At 49.5% G+C, this 18,310-nt stretch overlaps 7 protein-coding genes across 7 annotated transcripts; 1 reads left to right on the forward strand and 6 right to left on the reverse strand.

Annotated features, from left to right (window-relative positions):
* Positions 1-1,179: 1,179 nt before the first annotated feature.
* Positions 1,180-2,691, reverse strand: N7503_010378 (uncharacterized protein; the record flags this gene model as incomplete). Its single annotated transcript, XM_057069924.1, has 1 exon — positions 1,180-2,691. The coding sequence occupies one exon, from the start codon at positions 2,689-2,691 to the stop codon at positions 1,180-1,182; it is 1,512 nt and encodes a 503-aa protein (XP_056916535.1).
* A 645-nt stretch (positions 2,692-3,336) lies between these two features.
* Positions 3,337-4,527, reverse strand: N7503_010379 (alternative oxidase; the record flags this gene model as incomplete). Its single annotated transcript, XM_057069925.1, has 3 exons — positions 3,337-3,847; positions 3,912-4,202; positions 4,262-4,527. The coding sequence occupies 3 exons, from the start codon at positions 4,525-4,527 to the stop codon at positions 3,337-3,339; spliced, it is 1,068 nt and encodes a 355-aa protein (XP_056916536.1).
* Positions 4,528-5,438: 911 nt separating this feature from the next.
* On the reverse strand, positions 5,439-6,081 carry N7503_010380 (acylphosphatase; the record flags this gene model as incomplete). Its single annotated transcript, XM_057069926.1, has 5 exons — positions 5,439-5,618; positions 5,675-5,744; positions 5,824-5,836; positions 5,948-5,978; positions 6,067-6,081. The coding sequence occupies 5 exons, from the start codon at positions 6,079-6,081 to the stop codon at positions 5,439-5,441; spliced, it is 309 nt and encodes a 102-aa protein (XP_056916537.1).
* Positions 6,082-7,580: 1,499 nt separating this feature from the next.
* On the forward strand, positions 7,581-9,706 carry N7503_010381 (putative glycerol:H+ symporter (Gup1); the record flags this gene model as incomplete). The annotated part of the gene is made up of 3 exons (XM_057069927.1): positions 7,581-7,827; positions 7,894-7,961; positions 8,039-9,706. The coding sequence occupies 3 exons, from the start codon at positions 7,581-7,583 to the stop codon at positions 9,704-9,706; spliced, it is 1,983 nt and encodes a 660-aa protein (XP_056916538.1).
* Positions 9,707-9,890: 184 nt separating this feature from the next.
* Positions 9,891-10,821, reverse strand: N7503_010382 (putative HIT finger domain protein; the record flags this gene model as incomplete). Its single annotated transcript, XM_057069928.1, has 2 exons — positions 9,891-10,357; positions 10,407-10,821. 2 exons carry the CDS (start codon positions 10,819-10,821, stop codon positions 9,891-9,893), a joined length of 882 nt encoding a protein of 293 aa, XP_056916539.1.
* A 370-nt stretch (positions 10,822-11,191) lies between these two features.
* Positions 11,192-11,700, reverse strand: N7503_010383 (uncharacterized protein; the record flags this gene model as incomplete). The annotated part of the gene is made up of 3 exons (XM_057069929.1): positions 11,192-11,272; positions 11,379-11,484; positions 11,570-11,700. 3 exons carry the CDS (start codon positions 11,698-11,700, stop codon positions 11,192-11,194), a joined length of 318 nt encoding a protein of 105 aa, XP_056916540.1.
* A 334-nt stretch (positions 11,701-12,034) lies between these two features.
* Positions 12,035-17,956, reverse strand: N7503_010384 (dopey family protein; the record flags this gene model as incomplete). The annotated part of the gene is made up of 8 exons (XM_057069930.1): positions 12,035-13,303; positions 13,364-14,504; positions 14,599-14,830; positions 14,886-15,115; positions 15,168-17,404; positions 17,467-17,616; positions 17,673-17,803; positions 17,866-17,956. 8 exons carry the CDS (start codon positions 17,954-17,956, stop codon positions 12,035-12,037), a joined length of 5,481 nt encoding a protein of 1,826 aa, XP_056916541.1.
* Between the last annotated feature and the right edge of the window lie 354 nt (positions 17,957-18,310).

Here is an 18,310-nt window from a genome sequence, read left to right on the forward strand (position 1 = left end):
GCCCGGGGCGAAATTGAAAGGACAGAAAAGGGAAAGAGGCGGCTCAAAGGCAGGGATAGTGGAATGTTTCGTCTCGGTAATCGGATCAGAAGGCAGTTTGGGAGAGAAAACCCCCTTCTCACGGTCGCGGTTGGGTAAGGTAAGTTGGGACAGAGGCTACATGACCAGAGTCATATTATAAGAGCTGTAAGTGGTTTTTTGGTAAAAGAACAAATCAAAGTAATAAATTGGGCAGCAATCACTTTGAGACAGGCGAGGGATGAAGTGGCCAGTATCGCCGTTGTACTCTGCAGGAAAAGGATACTTGGCTCGGCACCCACTTTACTATGGGGCACCAGGTACCTTTCCCCCTCGGTATGTAATTCAAGGGATCGGCACTCCCCGGCGATCAGATGAAATCATTCTAGAGGCGTCCAGGTTGCATGCTAGCTGAATTTCATATGTGAATTAACTATGAGACTGTCAAATGCCCAGCCATTGGCTATATTATCTTTGCGACGCACTTCTATTTACTGATCTATGGAAGCATAATCACGGACGTAGAGATACTAGGGCTAATTTCCAGAGCATATAATTTCAAGGGGTAAGCTCCACGACCATATGCTCCTAGCGTCCCTAATTCCATGGTCGTTGCGCATTGTTCACTTGCTCTTCCAAGATTCGATGATCCCACTCCGCTACACTGAAACAGCTAACTAACAAAGCAATTATGTTTCACCCTTAGTTTAAACCAAAAAGGTGTTTCATTCACGTAGTCTTTATGAAGTATAAAGCCCAGTCTCGGCTGAGATAACATTGGCTTAGGTCTTTGAACCCAGCTACCAATTGCAGTTACCAATTGCGGTAGTATGTTCCTCATCCAGGCCTGGCTAGAACACATAAAGACAAAGACAACCCGGAAGACGACAGCCAAATTATAAGTTTGCCTTTCAATGCAAGATATCCATAAATTCTCCTTTCAGAACAAACAAATGCACCGCGTTCCAAAACGAACCAGAAAATCGGACAGAACCAAATATAAAACCAACACCGGAGACAGAGGCAATTCAGGGGTATCTAGCCAAGTGCCCTTAAGGAGTCAAACAAACACGAAATAGTAAAATGCCGAAATGCCGAAATGCACATCCACGTCAACTCTTCAAACAATCAGAACTCAAACAATCAAAGCCCAAAACATAATTAAATCAGACCAGCACTTGGGGGCCGCCCAGGATTGGCGGCTTGCCAATCTCGGACCAGCTCCTGTCGGACGGTCCTGCACCAGGCCAATAGTGCAGCGTCAAATTGCCTCCAAGCTGCATCGCTACTGCTCTGCACCACACCCATCACATCCACTCGGAAACGGAGCTCCCACCGCAATTCTGCAGCCTTGATCCAGTACCGCAGATTATCGGCCTGTCGGTATGGCTTCGCGATGTCCTCATGGAAAGTCTTTATCTCACCAAAGGGGCGCTTAGACTTTTTGACCGCGATGTTGTGTAACTGTACTAGGATGCGACCGTCCCTGAAACGTTCAAGAAAGGGAGTGGGGAGGTCTTCAACGCTGGCATCATCCTCAATCGGAGTCCACTCCGGCAGGGTATGACCCCCAGGCATTAGACTTCGGAGGAAAGATTCCTCGCGGGCTCGCTCTCGTCCGGTCCAGTCGCCTTGAGCCCAGTCCCAGTTTTCTCGCTCTTGGGCTTCGAGATCTTCTAGAGCTTTCTCCCTGACCAGCATGGTTCGGACCCCGGAAATCCATCCTTGGATAATTTCGCGTTCCTCAGGCCGCAATCCACAGGCAAAGTGCCTGGCTGCCCATCGCTTGAGGACATCCAAGACGTGGAAAAGGTCCTTTCGGATCTCGCGCTCACTTTTGAGAGATGCAAGGCGTTCTGGGTGTGGGTGAGCGGTGTAGTAGATCTTGGCGGCACGGATTGCCAGTGTCACATTATCCAGGATACACATGCCCTGTGCTTCTTCTTTCGTTTGCGGGGTCGGGATTCCCCGCGCTGGATCTTCCTCCGGTGTTTCTGGGACATCGTCAGGCGAAAGGCTAGACCGAAATGGTTCGCGGGGGTCGATCCCCTCTTCAACCGCCTCGATATTACTGTCTGCTTTTTCTAGCGCGACTTGTAGATCCCGGCGTAGCGATATCAGGTCTGGTGGGGGCGGGATATGATGTGTTTTAATACTGTAGGTGCTGACGGTAGGAGGCAACATGACTTCACCCTCCTCGTCGTCATTGGGATCAAACTCTGGCGATTCGGCCATATCAGATGGACTTGCGACGAAATCATCGATATGTCCCTCATTTGGAGTGATCAACAGTCGGGGCACATTCTCGCCATTCTTTTTCTTGAACTCCTTGCCTCGGCCCGTCTTCCCGTCCAAAAGACCCGTGCGAGCGAAATAGTATTGTAAATGGGCGATGCTGCCCAGGCTCATGACACTATCACGGTGCCGGGCCGACTCGGCGAACTCAGCACCGAGCGCACGAGTGTATCCATGGCGGCGGGAAGATGTTGAGACAGTAGACCGGGCATCGGCAGAGGTCGCAGAGGAGGCAGAGTGGGAGGAGACAGAGGAAAATGTCCGGTCTGGCGAGGAGTATGAAGAAATGGCCGGGGTGGCAGGGATAGAGGGTGAAGGCGATGAGGACCGAATAGTCGGGGATGTCACTTCAGGTTCCCTGGGATGTGGCTCCTCCATTCTTGTGGCGGAATTGGGTTTCTGAAACTCTTGTCGCACCAGTTGTCCACAATGTGATCGGGGGATCGGCGGGGGGACGTGTTTGATCGGGATTGAGGAATGTCGGAGTATGTTTGGACGAAGAATCACAACCAAGGATTATAACCATAAGTACACATTGAACGTCAATAGACACGTCTCCAAACTGAAATGAGGGACCGCAATGGAGATTTAATGAAACATGAACGATCGCCGGCCGAGAATCTTCTTTGGGCTTAAAAGGGGTGTGGTTCCCGCTCTTAACTAATAAAACTAAACGGGCACTAAGGGGCAATATTATTGGAAAAAGAATTGATTAATCCGTGACAAAGAATAAGATCTGGCAAAAAGAAAAGAAAAAATTGCTGATTGCCTTCAACTCATATTCATTATCTATAAATATTTTGTCTGTTGATTCTACTTCGCACATGTCCAAATTACCACGTTAGGTTTAGGTTTACCTTAATTATTAAGCCCCGCGTCCCAAGGAAATCCGTTTAACGGTCCCGGTTCGCGTCCTTGATTCTAATTGGAACACTATAAAGTACTGTACAATGAGAGGAGAGATTCGCCACGCCATGCAAATTTATCAGAAATGCCCAGATCGCTTTTTCATGCCTTCGAACCTCAGAAGATATCCTTGCGTTCCCACCCTGTCCCCCTCAAGTTCTCAATCCCCTTACTCGGATGCTCCCGGGTCGGATCTCGGTACTTAGTTTGGTAGGGATTGGGATCAATCGCTTGTTGCAAATTTCCGAGCGTGTGGTTGACCTCGCGATGCTTGGCCTCATCAGCCCGAATGTACATCAACAGATCCTTCATGGTACGGTTTCCTTCCGGCATCTTCCAGTATTGCACCGCAATTTGCGGCGCTTCCAGAGCCTCCCACTCCGGCAACTTGCCCGCTTCGAGCTCCTCGATGGCACGGGTGTAGGTGATCACCGCCTCTTCTTCCAAGTATCCAACAAATCGGTGGCAGATACGAGGAGAAATGAGGTAAGATAAGAAGAAGCCATTGAAGAATACGCCTTGTGCGCCGAGAACCATCAGGCGCATGAACCACCCGGGCTCGGCGATTTTGAGGAATGTAAGGAGGTGCATGCGTTCGTTAAATGCCTCTTCCAGAAGAGTCTCGATCCTATGTCCATTCTGGGGTAAGTATTTTATCTTTAATATCATGGCCTAGGATGTGATGCACATACCATCCATTATCTCTCTTCATGCGTCGGAGACTGCGCAGGTGGCGGAGCATACCACCAACCATACCGGGAACACCAGCGACGGTCTCAAGGAAGATGAACCGATGCATCCATTTCTTCTCCGTCATCTTGTATCTGGCAGCTAGTTCCTCGCCGGGTTCCGCGTGCTTGTACACTGTCACAAGGTCCATGCCCCATCGAAACATGCGGACCGTGCCCAGGGCAATCCAATCAGCCCAATCTGTGGCTTCTCTGTGCGCAATTGCGACATTTCTCATTTGGGATTCAGTATACCTGAAGACGCATTAGACTCCTACCAAGAAGTTGTAAGCATGCAGGGTCGGGTTGCTTACACAGGATGTGCCCATGCTGATTCCACTTCCTTCACGCCTGATGTTTGTGGAGGCGGGAAGAACTCTTTGATTTGATTCTGTGGTGTAGAGGAAATAAGACGCTTGGGTGTATAGGTAAATGGCGACTTGTGCGCGTGGATAAATTGTGAGCTACCGAGTTTGGCGACTGTCAGTCCCGAATAACTTCGCGCCACGAGATGGATATAGGTGGATGGTCGTGCAGCTGTCCGAAAAGACGATGTTGATAATACCGAAACTGAACTCATTGTAAGATGGTATGAGGTGTGTAGTTCTGGTTTCTGATTTGATTGATATGAAGTATAGTATGATGGTGAGAATGATCAATGATGCATGAGCTCCAGTGAGGGACTGACTGAAACACCTTTATATACAAATAACGTCCCGAATTTCAACGACGCCCGAGCAGATCCCGACCCAAAGGATGGAACAAAGGCGCGAAATTAACGTCAGGAGCGCGGCTGTGCCTGGTTCCCAAGGTTGGAGATAGGTATCTATTGCTGACAATACTCGATGCTGATTGGTTCCACGTAAGATCTTGTCGATCGTCACATTAACGATACTGTGCAGTACCGCCCCACCTACTTCCGTGCGCTTGTTCTACTCCATCAACAGGGTTCAGGGCCTGAAATAGTACAGCAGCAGAATTTATATGATGCTCTCGAACAAGAAGTAAATTCATTACCCTTCCCATTATCTCTGCAGCACGGCTACTAGTTCACTCGTGGCCCGCGCTCGTCATGCCAATACGTTTCTGCCCCAGGCAGCTGACCTCGGGAGGAGTCGGGATTTACCCCGAATTCAATTCGGATTCTATACATCGCGCCTTTGAGTCACTGATCCCGAGAAAATATCGGTCACTGAACGGGGACCGGGATCTGAGTTTTCACCGGTGGCAGTTTGGGGCTGATTTTTTCTATTTGTTTGTAGGGTCACGAGCCTAGGCAATCAAATAATTTCCCGGTCTTTGCCGACCTGAATGCGGGAGTTTGAGAGAATAGAAAATATAGATCTGGTGGGTCTACAAAATTGTGTACTGTACTCAAGTTCATCCTCTAGCATTTACGAAGATATGAATAAAGAGAAATCATGTTGCCATTCAGCTTTGAAGGCCTGTACTGGTTGATTGTTCACCTTGAGAAAGCGACAAATTCAGAAATCAGGCGTCCGAGTGGAAGTTAGACTCTGAAGTCCTCATCACCGAGAAATGTGCTTCCCCATCCAGGGGTTCCATCTCACGCTTCTCCACCTTGACAACATGGGCCATACGGGGGCCTTTGTCAATCTGCTGCATAAAGTTCTTGATCGACTCTTCATCACCCTGGACTTCACCTTCGACCTGTGCTCAAGAAGTCAGAGCTTATACTACTTATTGTCAAGCGCAAGGATACATACTCGCCCGCAGGTGGTGTTGCGGGTCCAACCCATTAACCCGTAGCCTGTAGCGCACTTCTGCGTAAAGTCACTGAAACATGTCAGATTTGGTCTCAGTTGTTGGTGTTATGATGTCATCAACTCTTGCCGATGAGAGATCGGAGCCTTACCGGAAACCAACACCTGGTGATGAGTGTTAGTAAGTGAGCTAATCTTAGTGATACTGGGGTATCCTAGTTGCAAGGGGAGTATTTATAGCGATAGACCGGGGTCACAGGAGCGGGGCGTTGTTACCTTGTACGGAGCCATGAACTTTGAACGCAACCTGGGGTAGATGGTCAGCAAGTCACCATTCGAGTTGTCAGTGGAGCAGTCGGTGATCATTCAAAATCGCATATTTAGGGGTCACGTACCCTTTTAGAAGACATGTTGAGTGTGATGTCGTTTCCAAGATTGTTTGAAGAAGCGGAGACCGATGTCATTGAGGGTGGGCTTGCTGATCTAATCTCGATCTATAACTGAACTAATGCAGAGCCGCTTCTAGTAATGCTCTCCATGTTTATGTATCCATGAGAAATATTGATGTCTTTCTCATACTCTACAGTGATTTCACCCCCTTAGAAGCTAGTTTTTTTGACATACATCCAGAGATTGCTTTCTATTAATTACTCCAATATGCGGTTTTGGTCCCTCATTGACGACAAATTATCGCGACCCTCCGAAATATTATCATGGATAGGGATAGTGGGTACAGAGGGTGTGACAGAGGATGTCATAGGCGATATGAGAGACGTGACAGAGGCTACCTAGGTATAGCAAAGGTTGTGACAGAGGATATGACAGAGATTGTGCCCTCTGAGAGAGAAGCCGTGCCTCCTGAAAGAGTACTTGGGGCGTATCTCTTCCAACAGCATGGAGACCGCACCGTCAAATTTGGAGCCCCTGTCACATTGACTGGACAGGGCGAGGGTTAGCAATAAATGACTAGCCTGTATCTCGAGATCGTTATCTATCGTCCGAATCGAAATATTGTATCGAGAGCTTAAACAAGGATGTCAGCCTGAAGCAAGTCGTCACTAATTCACCGAAGCATGATATGATGATCGATTCAGGGAATACGTTTCTTCGTGGCCTATATCCGCCGACAACTCACCCGAGAGACATGAGTAGCGAATCCATGGGATGCCTAGGAAATCCCTGATGTCACAATGCAAAGGCAAGAAAGCGACAGTATGCCCAGTCGCAAACTTGGATGGATTTGATATTGCAAGATAACGATTTTTATCAACCACTCTATCCTCTGTCCAAATTAATTTGGATCTCAGCCAACTGACCTACGCAAATGCATATCCTATCTGGGATCTTTTCAAATGCAGACGCGGAAAGAAGATGATGGCGGGCGTGGTGAGCTCGGAATCGTCTTTTACTGGAACGGAAATTAAGCTGCAAGGGAAACATGACTCAGAAGTCTAATTCGTCTCAAACTGGGCTTAGGATGTTGCTATTTCAGACCGTCAAATTGCCTGTTGTGTGAAGGTAAGTCTCAGGTAACCAAGACCTGTACCTACAAGGCACGTGCAGCTCTATTATTACTACTTGCCATGATTATGCTGAAGTGTTCAAGTCACTTGCACTCATATCACTGCAGTATTAGGTACCTAGGGAGGTACTTAGGTATTTTCTAAACGTATGTTACTGTTATTTTTGATGAGAAAAATAGATGTAAGCAACGTATCGTAAGTTTGCATAATCGTACGAGCGTCTATACGATTCATGGGGGCTATACATCAAGATGATAATTGACGGGCGCTGATTGGGCACGTGTGGGGGCGATCGCCAAACTGTTCGGGGTGGAACATCGGCCTCGGCCCCTGAGTAAACACTGGACACTTCAGCGCTGCACCTGCGCCATGCCACTGCGATAAAAATGACTTCCCTCTTCTCCTGGCTGCGGCGGATTTACTCGCTCGACACCCTTGACACTCGCTTCACCTCCACTGCCACGACCAACCCGACTGACACGCGACCTGCCTCTGCTAAAGATGCCCGCGCTCATGCCATTGCCCAAAATGCTCGCGCTCCGCTCTGGCGTACACCGGAATTCTTCATTTACTACCTGTTCTTCATTTTTCTCGTTCCTTTGATGTTCAAAACCGTGGTGGATGCTTCCAAGGGTGAGTGGCCCCTAGCAAATATCGGTGGACCGACGTCGAGATGCTGACTTGGGATCGTCATCATAGAAAGCCACCCAATTTACCCTACCTACTCAGATCTTCTGTCTCCAGGATGGATCCCTGGCCGCTTAGTTGTGAGTGTGCTACCTCGAAGACTTGACTCTGCCGACCTTGTAATAGTGGCAAGACTGACCATGCCTGAATGACACAGGATAACTCCGATGCACAATACGCCAGTTTCCGCGACAACGTTCCCTACCTCGTTTTGCTTCTAATTGCCCACCCATTGGTCCGTCGAATCTACAATTCGTGTGTGAGCCGTGCGAGTACCACCACCAAACCCTCCAACTCGTCCACAGCGACTGCAGGAGATGCCCAACTCGAACAGCGGATGCGCTTTGACTTCGTGTTTGGCCTTATCTTTGTTACGGCCCTTCATGGGGTTTCTGCGCTCAAGGTACTTTCCATTCTGCTCATCAATTACCGCATTAGCAAGCACCTCCCTCGGTCTTACATCCCGGCTGCAACATGGACGTTCAACATTTGCATTCTCTTCGCCAATGAACTTTGTGGAGGATACCCGTTGGAGAAGGTCGCCATGCTCTTTGCCCCCGGATCTGGCACGACAGGAGACAAAGGATCCTTACTGGTCCAGTGGGCCCAGACCCTGGATAACTTCGGGGGCATTATGCCCCGATGGGAGGTCCTCTTCAAAATCACCGTGTTGCGGCTGATCAGCTTCAACATGGACTACTACTGGAGCGTGGACTATGTCTCAGCGAGCCCGATTGAAGTATGTTTCCCTATGTTGTCCAATGCCGGATTGCCCATCTATCGCCTGGACGTAGAACTAACCCAATTTCACAAGAAGAAGCAACTTGACCCCGCAGCTCTTTCTGATAGAGACCGCGTCAAAATCCCCGCTGAACCGGCCGCCTTCAGCGGGCGCAACTATATCGCCTATGTGCTTTACTCACCATTGTATTTGGCTGGTCCCATCTTGACCTTCAATGACTATGTCTCCCAGCAGCGATACACCCCTCTCTCGCGGACACGAACACGCACCACCCTATACGGACTTCGCTTCTTTTTCACTGTGCTCTGCATGGAGCTGATTCTCCACTACATTTACGCAGTGGCCATTTCCAAGGCCTCACCGGATTGGTCCCTCTTCACTCCAGGGCAGCTCAGCATGCTTGCTTTCTTCAACCTCCATATCATTTGGTTAAAGCTGCTCATTCCATGGCGATTCTTTCGCCTCTGGGCTCTGATCGATGGAATTGATCCTCCAGAGAACATGGTCCGCTGCATGTCAAATAACTACTCAGCCTTCGCGTTCTGGCGTGGCTGGCACCGTTCCTACAACCGCTGGATTGTGCGGTATATCTACATCCCAATGGGTGGAGGCGGCAGTGGCCGAGGCCCAGCAGGTGCAAAGCAGGGATCGTCTACACAATCTGGCATTTGGTCTAAATTCTTGCAAATTCGCAATTTTCTGATGGTGTTTACATTCGTGGCCTTGTGGCACGACATTAACCTTCGTCTGCTGATGTGGGGTTGGCTAATCACGCTCTTCGTTCTTCCTGAAGTCCTGGGTGGTATGCTTTTCCCCGCTCGGCGTTGGCGCTCGCATCCCACCGCGTACCGGTGGCTCACTGGCCTTGGGTCTGTGGGTAATGTCCTTATGATGATGATTGCGAACCTTGTTGGCTTTGCGCTCGGCCTGGATGGGCTGAAGGACTTACTGGCTAGTCTAACGGGGTCCTATTCCGGTGTGGCATACATGATTTCCTGCTGCGCGGTGTTATTCGTCGGAATCCAGGTCATGTTTGAGATTCGCGAAGATGAATTGCGGATGGGCATCAACCTGAAGTGTTGATTATGTTTCAAGTATACGGCTACGACAATTCCAACATATTTTTCCATTAGAAGAAAATTAATTTCAATGGTTAAGAATTAGCTATTGTACAGGTTGTCATTAGTTTCATGTAGTCGTAAGAAGAGAAAGAAGATAACAGATCCCCTCCCCAATAGTATACAGCTCAGCACATTCATTGGCAGTTCTAGAAGAACGCACCACACCTCGAATCCTCATGCACCTTGTAACAATCCAGCCCACAAGTTCGCAAATGACAGCTCTTGCACCGAATCTTGCCCCAATATCCGCACATACAACAGAAATGCCGCGGCGAGTGAGACGACATCGGCGCGCCTGCCCTCGACGCATTATAAGACAAAGGCGGCTCAGCGAGTAACCGCTGAATAATGCGATCAGAAGGCATAGTCGGTGCATATGAGCGCAAAAGAGGATCGTTGTCATACTCCGTCTTCAAAACCTTGTGCTTTCCCTCTGAATCATCCTCCCCCTCCACATCTGTAGCGGTCGTAGCAGGAGTCTCAGGGACAGAAGGCGCAGGCGTAGGCGTAGACGCAGCCGTCCCAACAGCCGAAGCACGTTTTCTCTTCGCAGCCGCAGATCCAGCTGCAGCAGACCCCACCACAACAGGCGTCGAGCTCCGCCTCGCTGCCGCTGCCGCAACGGCAGCTTTACTCCCCCTTGGCCATCGCGGCCGCCGCACCCAAATTCTGCCCGGCTCCGGCCCCCGCTCCACCAGCAGTACTGCTATTATGAATCGCAGCCTCCTCATCATCAAGGTGATTACGAAAAGTCTTTTGCGATTGTAGGATTCGGCGCACGTTTGATGTTGTCTTTGCGCGTGTACCGCGCGCTCCGGCTTCTTTTGCTTGTTTCACTGGTACGGGGATCGATACGTCGCGTTGGTTTTCGCGGTCTAGCTCCGCGAGGTGGCGGATGATTGCGTTCGCTCGTCGTGAGGACATGTCGCCTCCTTTGCCGGCGTCGCGGATTCCGCGTTTGCGGCTTAGTGTTGGGGCCATGGCTGCTTGGGCTGGGTTGAAGGCTCGGTCGGCGACGTAGCTCCAGCCTGGGGCTGGGGCTGCGCCTTTGTGTTGCAGAAGTTCGACGCGGAACATGGCTTATGCTCTTGTCTTTCTTCTATTTTCTTTTGGGGGAGGGTGTTGCGAGAATGTTGAAGATGATGGGAGTTGGAGACATGAAAGTTGATGGCCATCGATAGTGTTTGACTTGTTTGCAACCGTCTATCAGAATATGACCTTGGGGATTTACAAACGGTCAATGGTCAGCCTCTTCTTGGGGTTTCAGTTTTTTTTTCTTGGATTTGGAATCTCATAATGCATTTGGAAATAAAGGATCAAATCATCGGTAGACATGTCTGATCAAATTGATATTTTGCAAGTCAAATGCAGAAAAGACACCTTAACACCAGCAGGAGATCAAAAGTACATAAGCCAAGTTTCTGGACACTACTTAAAAGTCCAGCGTTTACTTCTTCTGAAGCTTGTTCATCTTGGACTCCAACTCGTTAATGTATGACTGGAGCTTCATAGTAGCCGACTGGAGTGCCTGTGTTATAGAAAGAGCTATCCCCGGATACGGGGAGAGCACAACGCAGTTAGTCTCAAAGAAAAGCAAGCATGTGAAATCTTGCCTAAAGCGGCTTTAAACATACGGAAATGTCATCAGTCAGCATTTCATTCGCGACTCGGTAATCCCCTAGGATGTAATAGTATACCGACGCGCCGGCAACAACAGCGCCAGACAGGAACCCGAAGACTCTGCACAAAGTTAGACAAGTCAGGAATGGCAAAAGATCTGGAGGTGTGGATTTGAATCTGATCGTATGATTATCTGAACACTTACCCTCCACGGAAAGCACCAACGGGCTTGCTTGTGGGCAATGGCGCAGCCTCCCAGCGGGGACGGGACACGGAGAAAGATCGGGCAACGACGCGTCCGCGTAGCGGCATGAACATTTTCGAGCTTACATTCATCGTGGCGCAAGATCTGCTTGATCAGTAATCAATCGAAAGCGAAAGTTATTGATTGCTCTTACAAGTAATGATAGTGGCGAGGGGAGTGAAAGAGACCAGGTGACGTTGACAAATAGTGGCCCGGGCGGCGTCGGAACTCGACGGTTAACACTCTATACAAGTACGAAGCAAAGCCGGAATAAATAAATTCAGGGGAATACCATAAAGCAGGACTGGGATGAGGTTATTGCGAAGGATGTGACGTAGCTTGAAATACAGAAAAAGTTCGATTGGAAATATCGCTATGGGCTAACTCCAGCTATACAAAATGGAGGAGACAAACAAACCATGCAGCTTAATTTGCCATAGTGCTCTCGTTGAACAAATCCGCCAAGAGATCATCCCGACATACACTTAGGTCTGCACCTTCCATGCTATACGTACTCTCGAATACGTAGATACTCAGCCGGTCAAAGAACGGTCGCAGGACCCGCTCGACGATCTCGTCCTTTGCCGTCTCTCGAATATGGTCTGAGATAAGCCACGGCCGCTTCAGACCACCGCGAGTTGCGGACTCCGTGTGCTCATGCGAAATAGATGGTGTCAGAGCATTGCGTGCTCCGAAGCTTTGAGATACCTCATCAGCGAGGGCAACCGGCTCCCAGCGATTAGGCGGGTAGACTGCATCGATGGTGTCAGTCACAAAGAGCCATTCCAGAAGCTGGAAGTCGTCTGGGGCGACGACCAGGAGATTATCTAGTAGCTTGCAGGCCTGTAGTAGGGAGTAAGGGTTATAGAGATCAGATTGCAAGCCCTGTGGAACAGCAGAAACAGCTTCCTGCAGCTCTGCGTTGATCAACGGCCAAAAAGGCGCCATGGCAGGAGCAGATGTTTTGAGTACGAGGGCACGGAGCACCATGAAGATCTCTGCCCGTGTTGCAGATGATGGAGAAGAAGAGCTGGTGGCTGCTAGAAGATCCTCAAGTTTCTGGAGAAGGCCTGGCAATTCGCCCACGAAATAATCGGTACTGGCAGACAGCAGGAGCACTGCAATACGACGCAGATTGAGTTGTGCCCTACGGTCAGCTTCTAGTCGTGCCGCAGATGCCCCCACGCCGAACATGATCCCAGCAGCGCTGGGCGGTGGGAGGCGACTCAACAGCTCCCCCAGCCGGTCTTTGTCTGCAATCGCCCACTGTCGCAATAGGTCCATCCAGTTGTCTTTGATTAGATCCACCTGCAACCCGAAGAAGCGTGGATCATTGAATGCATCGGCAATATCCTTCTTCCATACCTTTGCGGCTGCGGGCACTTTGGCCATTTGCTGCAATAGGACCATCACATTGCGGTTGAGGTTGTTGGGGAATAACCGAGAGCGGATGAGTGGACCAACCACATTGGTTGACACACCGTTGATGGCGGTATTGATGCGGTCCGAGTCACCCAGGGTTGTGATGAAAGATGGCATGGAGACAGCAAGAATGCTTAGCATGTCATCTGGTCCAGTATGCGAAACTGCTGTCCGGTCATAATCGAGAGAAGATCTTGCTAAAAGACCAGCGTCCTGGTTGAGGCCTAATGGTTTGCTAGCGAAGACAGCTGTAAGAAGACGGAGAAGAACATCCTGTAGAGCACATAGTCAGTACGCGCAAAGCGATATCGGGATTAAAGATTGATGACGAACTCCAAGCTCCTTGCACATGCGACGGTCTTCACCGAATGTTGTGTTCTCCAACTTTGAGCCCAGGATAGCCGCGAATTCAATGAGACGTGGAAGGATCTGACGATGAGGGAAAGGATTGCTGAGCACATCACGAAGGAAAATCGTACAGTCGGCCCAAATTTCGTCAAGGACATCATCATCCAAGGAGCGAGCATAGGCAACCAAGAAACTGGCTAGTTCAGACTCGGACAGGCTAGTGGTCAAAGATGACTTGCGATGGTTGTCTAATGCGCTAGGATTTGTTCGTGTGTAGATCGCATTGAATACGGCAGGAATAGCGATCTTCGGGCTCGAGCCATCAAGGGTATGCAGGAGGTTAAAAATAAGCGCTGCGGTATCTGTGTCAGATTTTGTCCACAATTCAACTAATGTCTCAAGACATTCAAGCGCCTCTGCAGTGAACAGGTGTTCAAGAATTCGTCTGGATCTATTTCTCATTCGCAACGAAGTGTACTGGAAGGATGCAATTGATTCGAAATCTGGAGAGCCAGTCCGATCTCCTGCGCCCCAGGCCCAGATAGAGAAACAAAGACGAGCGGCATCCTGGAAGCAGAGAAGGACTGTCAACCGATCATTAGCGGTATTAGACCGGCCTTGGTTGCCTTCCGAGTTGAACACGCCGGACACCATATTTCCGAAAAAGCCTTGGGGCTGATCTGGGCTCTTGGCGGCCGGAATGTTCGATTCCTCCACGAGAAGACGTTCATGGGCGTTGGCAATGCATGTTTCAAGACCGGTGAGTAAAGCAATAGTAACCTGTTCAGATCGGTCTTGCGGCCAGTTCTCTGTTTGTTGGAACGCGAGCTGAAGTCTTCCAAAGGAGGCTTTGATCTCTCTGCAGAAGCATTCCACCAACATAAGCAGAATTTGGAAAAGCGAGCCTGAATAGAGTGGGAGCACCTCGCAAAGGAGTCCAATCCACTTGTCCACAATCTCATGGGATTTTGTTGAGCTGATGCCCTTGAGCAGGCAATCTAAAAGTCGCTCTGGAGGGCGAGGAAATTGAGGCAATGGCTGGCCTCTATCTGCCTTGTCACTTGTGAAAGATAATATTGAAGGACTGGTCAAACGTTCACGAGAGGCGGCTCGTTGATGCTTTGGCCTAGGCGGTGGTACGGGTGCATATGCCTGGGCAAACCGAACTTTAAGAGCCGCAAGGAGTGCATCAATGATTGCACCCTGCACTGCAATACTACCCCCCCTCATCCGAGGCAATCAGAAGGCGATCGACCAAGAAATCATCAATTCCAGATTCCGCCAGGTCCTCTGCACCTGGTCCCAAAAGGAGTTGTCGCATGAGATGAAGGGCATCTCTTTGCAATCGCTCTCCATCCAAGTTGCCCTGTGTTGATGTCAACGCCTTGTCGCTGATAATTCCGTGGCAGGCCTGGAATATTGTCGCATGGAAACTCTTCACATTGCCACCATCTGTTTAAAATAATCAATTGATGGATCTTCTTGGCAGGTTGCATATGTGACTTACCTTCAGACTTGGATGCGTCCGGATGCTTGTCAGCCTGGCCCAGTGTATGGGTGAGAAGCGTGACCCATCCGCTATGAGAAAGTGACGCGATGATGTTTGAGGCTGTTCGCAGCAGATAGTTGCACTCTTTGTAATCGTCCGGGGAAATTGAATTGTCTTGTTCAGTGATTGCACCAGAGATATCATGCTCAAATAACTCTTCGAGCTTCAAGATAACGACATGGAAAATTCTAAAATCTGGTTAGTAGTGGCAAGCTTGTATCATTTATGAAGTTATCGCACCTATGAATAGAGTGGAGGTCTTGGAGCCATTGCTGGACACTCTGAGACACATCTCCAGGTCCTTGAGATAGAAGATCAAGTACAATGAACAGGGGACGTTCGAGCATCGAACACTGATAAGAGAATAATGTTCCCCCAACCTCAAGAACCTGTTTAGGAGGTTGCTCGTGCGTGCCATGATGGCTGTGGTTCCAAAGTACATAGAACTTCTCGGCTTGTTCCTCCGATGAGAGATGGTAGGATCTTGTGAATGATGAATTGACCATTAGAGAGGTAATCGATGCCTCAACAAGGTGATCAACCCAAGAAATTGAGTGAAGCGACCATAGACACCTAACCGCTTCAACATGAAATTTAGGACTCAATGGCGAAAGGTATTGCCAGAGCTGTTCGACTAGGTCAGGAATCAGACCGCAGGCATCCTCATAGCTGATGTAGAAGCCGAGGCTATGGATGAAGAACAAGTTGGTCAACGCGGAGGCAATGGTAGAAATGACTGCGAAGGAGGCAGTGCTTGGAGTGTTGTCTTTCTTGTCTAATTTTCGAGATAGTGCTCCGTAGAGCCGCCTATCACGGAGCACACGGGACCTCGGCAGCTTCATTAGCAATTTTACAAGGATGTCGACTTTTTCGTGGAGACATAAGGTGTTATCATCACTCTCAAGTGCTTCGACAGATAGATCGTGAGCTTCACGAATGATCATCTCGCTGATCTGCTTCGGGCCAAATGGAAGAGGAGGAAGATCGAGGCTATTTTTGCTGCTTTCATAGAAACTATGAATCTTTTTCAGAATGTCATGATTTCGAGTCTTGGTGTCAGCAGTGGATTTCTCGTGGCCTGTCTTTCTTGAGAATACCCTCTCCGTAAGCAGTGGAATCAGTGATTTCAGCACGCTATTCAACGCAATGGATACGGCTTGTTTGTCAATACTGGCTCCCGGTGAGGGTGTATGCAAAGATATTTCACGCATTCTGACGAGTACCGATAGCGTTAACAAAGGAACATGAATCTGAAGCATGTCTTCTTCTCGCACATTGAAATTATCAATGATGAACCGGGCAAGATCAAGGCTTCGCAAAACTTGGTCAGGATCACGCTCCACATCATTAGAGCGGAAATCAACTAGGCCTAAGAGTTCGGAGAAGATGACACTGCTTTCCACACCGTCAAAAAAGGCGCTAGCACTGCGGAAGACTTCCTCGAAATGATTCCTGGGAGCTTCTTTCTCGAAGGCTTGGACACTGCGAATTGTGGGAAGGAAAACTGCTGGAACGATATAACCACCGATTTCCCAGCGATCCATCAAGGAGAGAGCAATGCGAAAGGGCTTTGTCCTCTCAGAAGGAATCTTAGAACCTTGTTTGATCATCTTGAGAAGACCATTTACTAAGGGCTGCAAACCCACGCGGCTGAAATATTGAGACTGTGAAAGCTCCTTCGCATCGGCAGAAACGTGGCCAGTTTCTGACGGAACCTTTTGGCCATCAACAGATGAACGCTCACGTTCAATTGCAGGCTCGGGGCCAAGGAACCATGCCCAGAGTCGGCGGTTCAGGCCCATGTCGCGTCGAGTGACCACACCCACCGCAGCAACGATTAAAGTTTCGAGATCACGGTCCGTGATTCGCGTCTGTAGAATTGGAGAGTTCAGTGACAAATGGGTCACCAGAAGATCGAGAAAGTTTCGCTGAACCAGGAGTTGGTCGTCGGAAAGACCTGATGCGAAACATCGGATCAACAAGCCCGGTTCTGGGAGTATCACGGAATCTGCTGCTGCAAGCATCTCAGGTGGAAAGTCTTTAACATCACTGGTATCAGCCGCACTCTGACGACGGTTGGCAATGCCCAATTTAGGTAGGTAGCGGTTCAAGTAGGCTAGGACACCAAGTCGTCGGCTGGGGTTTGTGATCGATGCGAGGAACAGACATTGCCAGAAATACTGCCCAGAAGCCCCAGATTCAGATGTTTTTTGGGTCTCAAGCCGCCCGCCTACCTCGCGAAGCTTGTTGACGATCCGTAGTGTCGGCTCAAAGTCGTCGCTTGTCTCCTCCTCCAGGCCAGGGAGCAGGGCTAAGAGAATTGCTTTCAGGGCTGGCCGAATGGCCCATGGTTCTAGGTCGACAATATAACCCTCCACCAATGATAGAAAAAGCGGGCGAACAGTGAGCGAGGCGAATGTCAGGGTTGGCGCAAGGCCAGGCAGATATAAAGGCAGGTCGTGCGACAGTCCGTCGAGCTACAGTAAATAGACACAGTCAATCAACAATGTCCTCCGGGTCCAAGTTTTGTGGTGCATACCTTGATCAGCCCAAATATGTACGTATAGACTTCGAGCGCCTTTTGGTGGACTCCGGATGGTAATGACGGATTCAAGCATTGTGCCAGTCGCTTCGAGACTAGCACCTTATGGGGTACAATTGGTTGGTCTGGCGGGTGGGTTTGAAGTGCCTAGCCCCTGGTCAATAGTTGAGTATAACAAAGTGTTGAATATATTTGGATCTCACCTTCAAAAGCCGACTCAGGAAGGAGATGTAGTCGGCCCATTCTTGGAGGGCGTTGTCAAACAGTGACAGCGCTCGTTCGACACTTGACGCATAACGACGGTAGCTTTTGTCCTTCTTGAGGGATCCTAGGGCTGTATAAAATCGTCAGGAAAATCCCGCGCAATATGTCAGGTTTGTGGGAAGAAGTGCACACCATCTTTTCCCTGCAAGCGCGTGCGCGTTAAGGAGCTCTCGGAGCTTGCGGGGGAGTTCGACCTCGGAAAGGCACTCGGATCAAGGCTCATGGTGCCAATGTCGGACGTCAAATTGATACAAAAGCTGCAGAATGCACCTCATCATATTCAGGACATCGAGAATGACCCAAAGGGGGAGGGGAAGTTGGACGTTGAAGATGGTTAGAAAGGGCCACGCAGGCGGACACATAATGTTTTGTCCGCCTTGGGAGCTCCGACTCCCCGACCGACGTCAGCATCAACCTTTTACAACCCTACGCAGAACAAGCAAATTCAGTAATGAAAGCGAAACTTGAAGTCATTGCAATGATGTACGTCTCAGTAATCAGTGTTGTCTCCCAGCAAGTAGCATAGATACACCCACCGCAAACATACCGGCCCAGCAGCACCAACCTACGAAGAGCC

Source organism: Penicillium pulvis, assembly GCF_028828015.1.
Source record: "Penicillium pulvis strain IBT 33274 chromosome Unknown scaffold_8_segment0_segment0, whole genome shotgun sequence".
Taxonomy (NCBI): Eukaryota; Fungi; Ascomycota; class Eurotiomycetes; order Eurotiales; family Aspergillaceae; genus Penicillium; species Penicillium pulvis.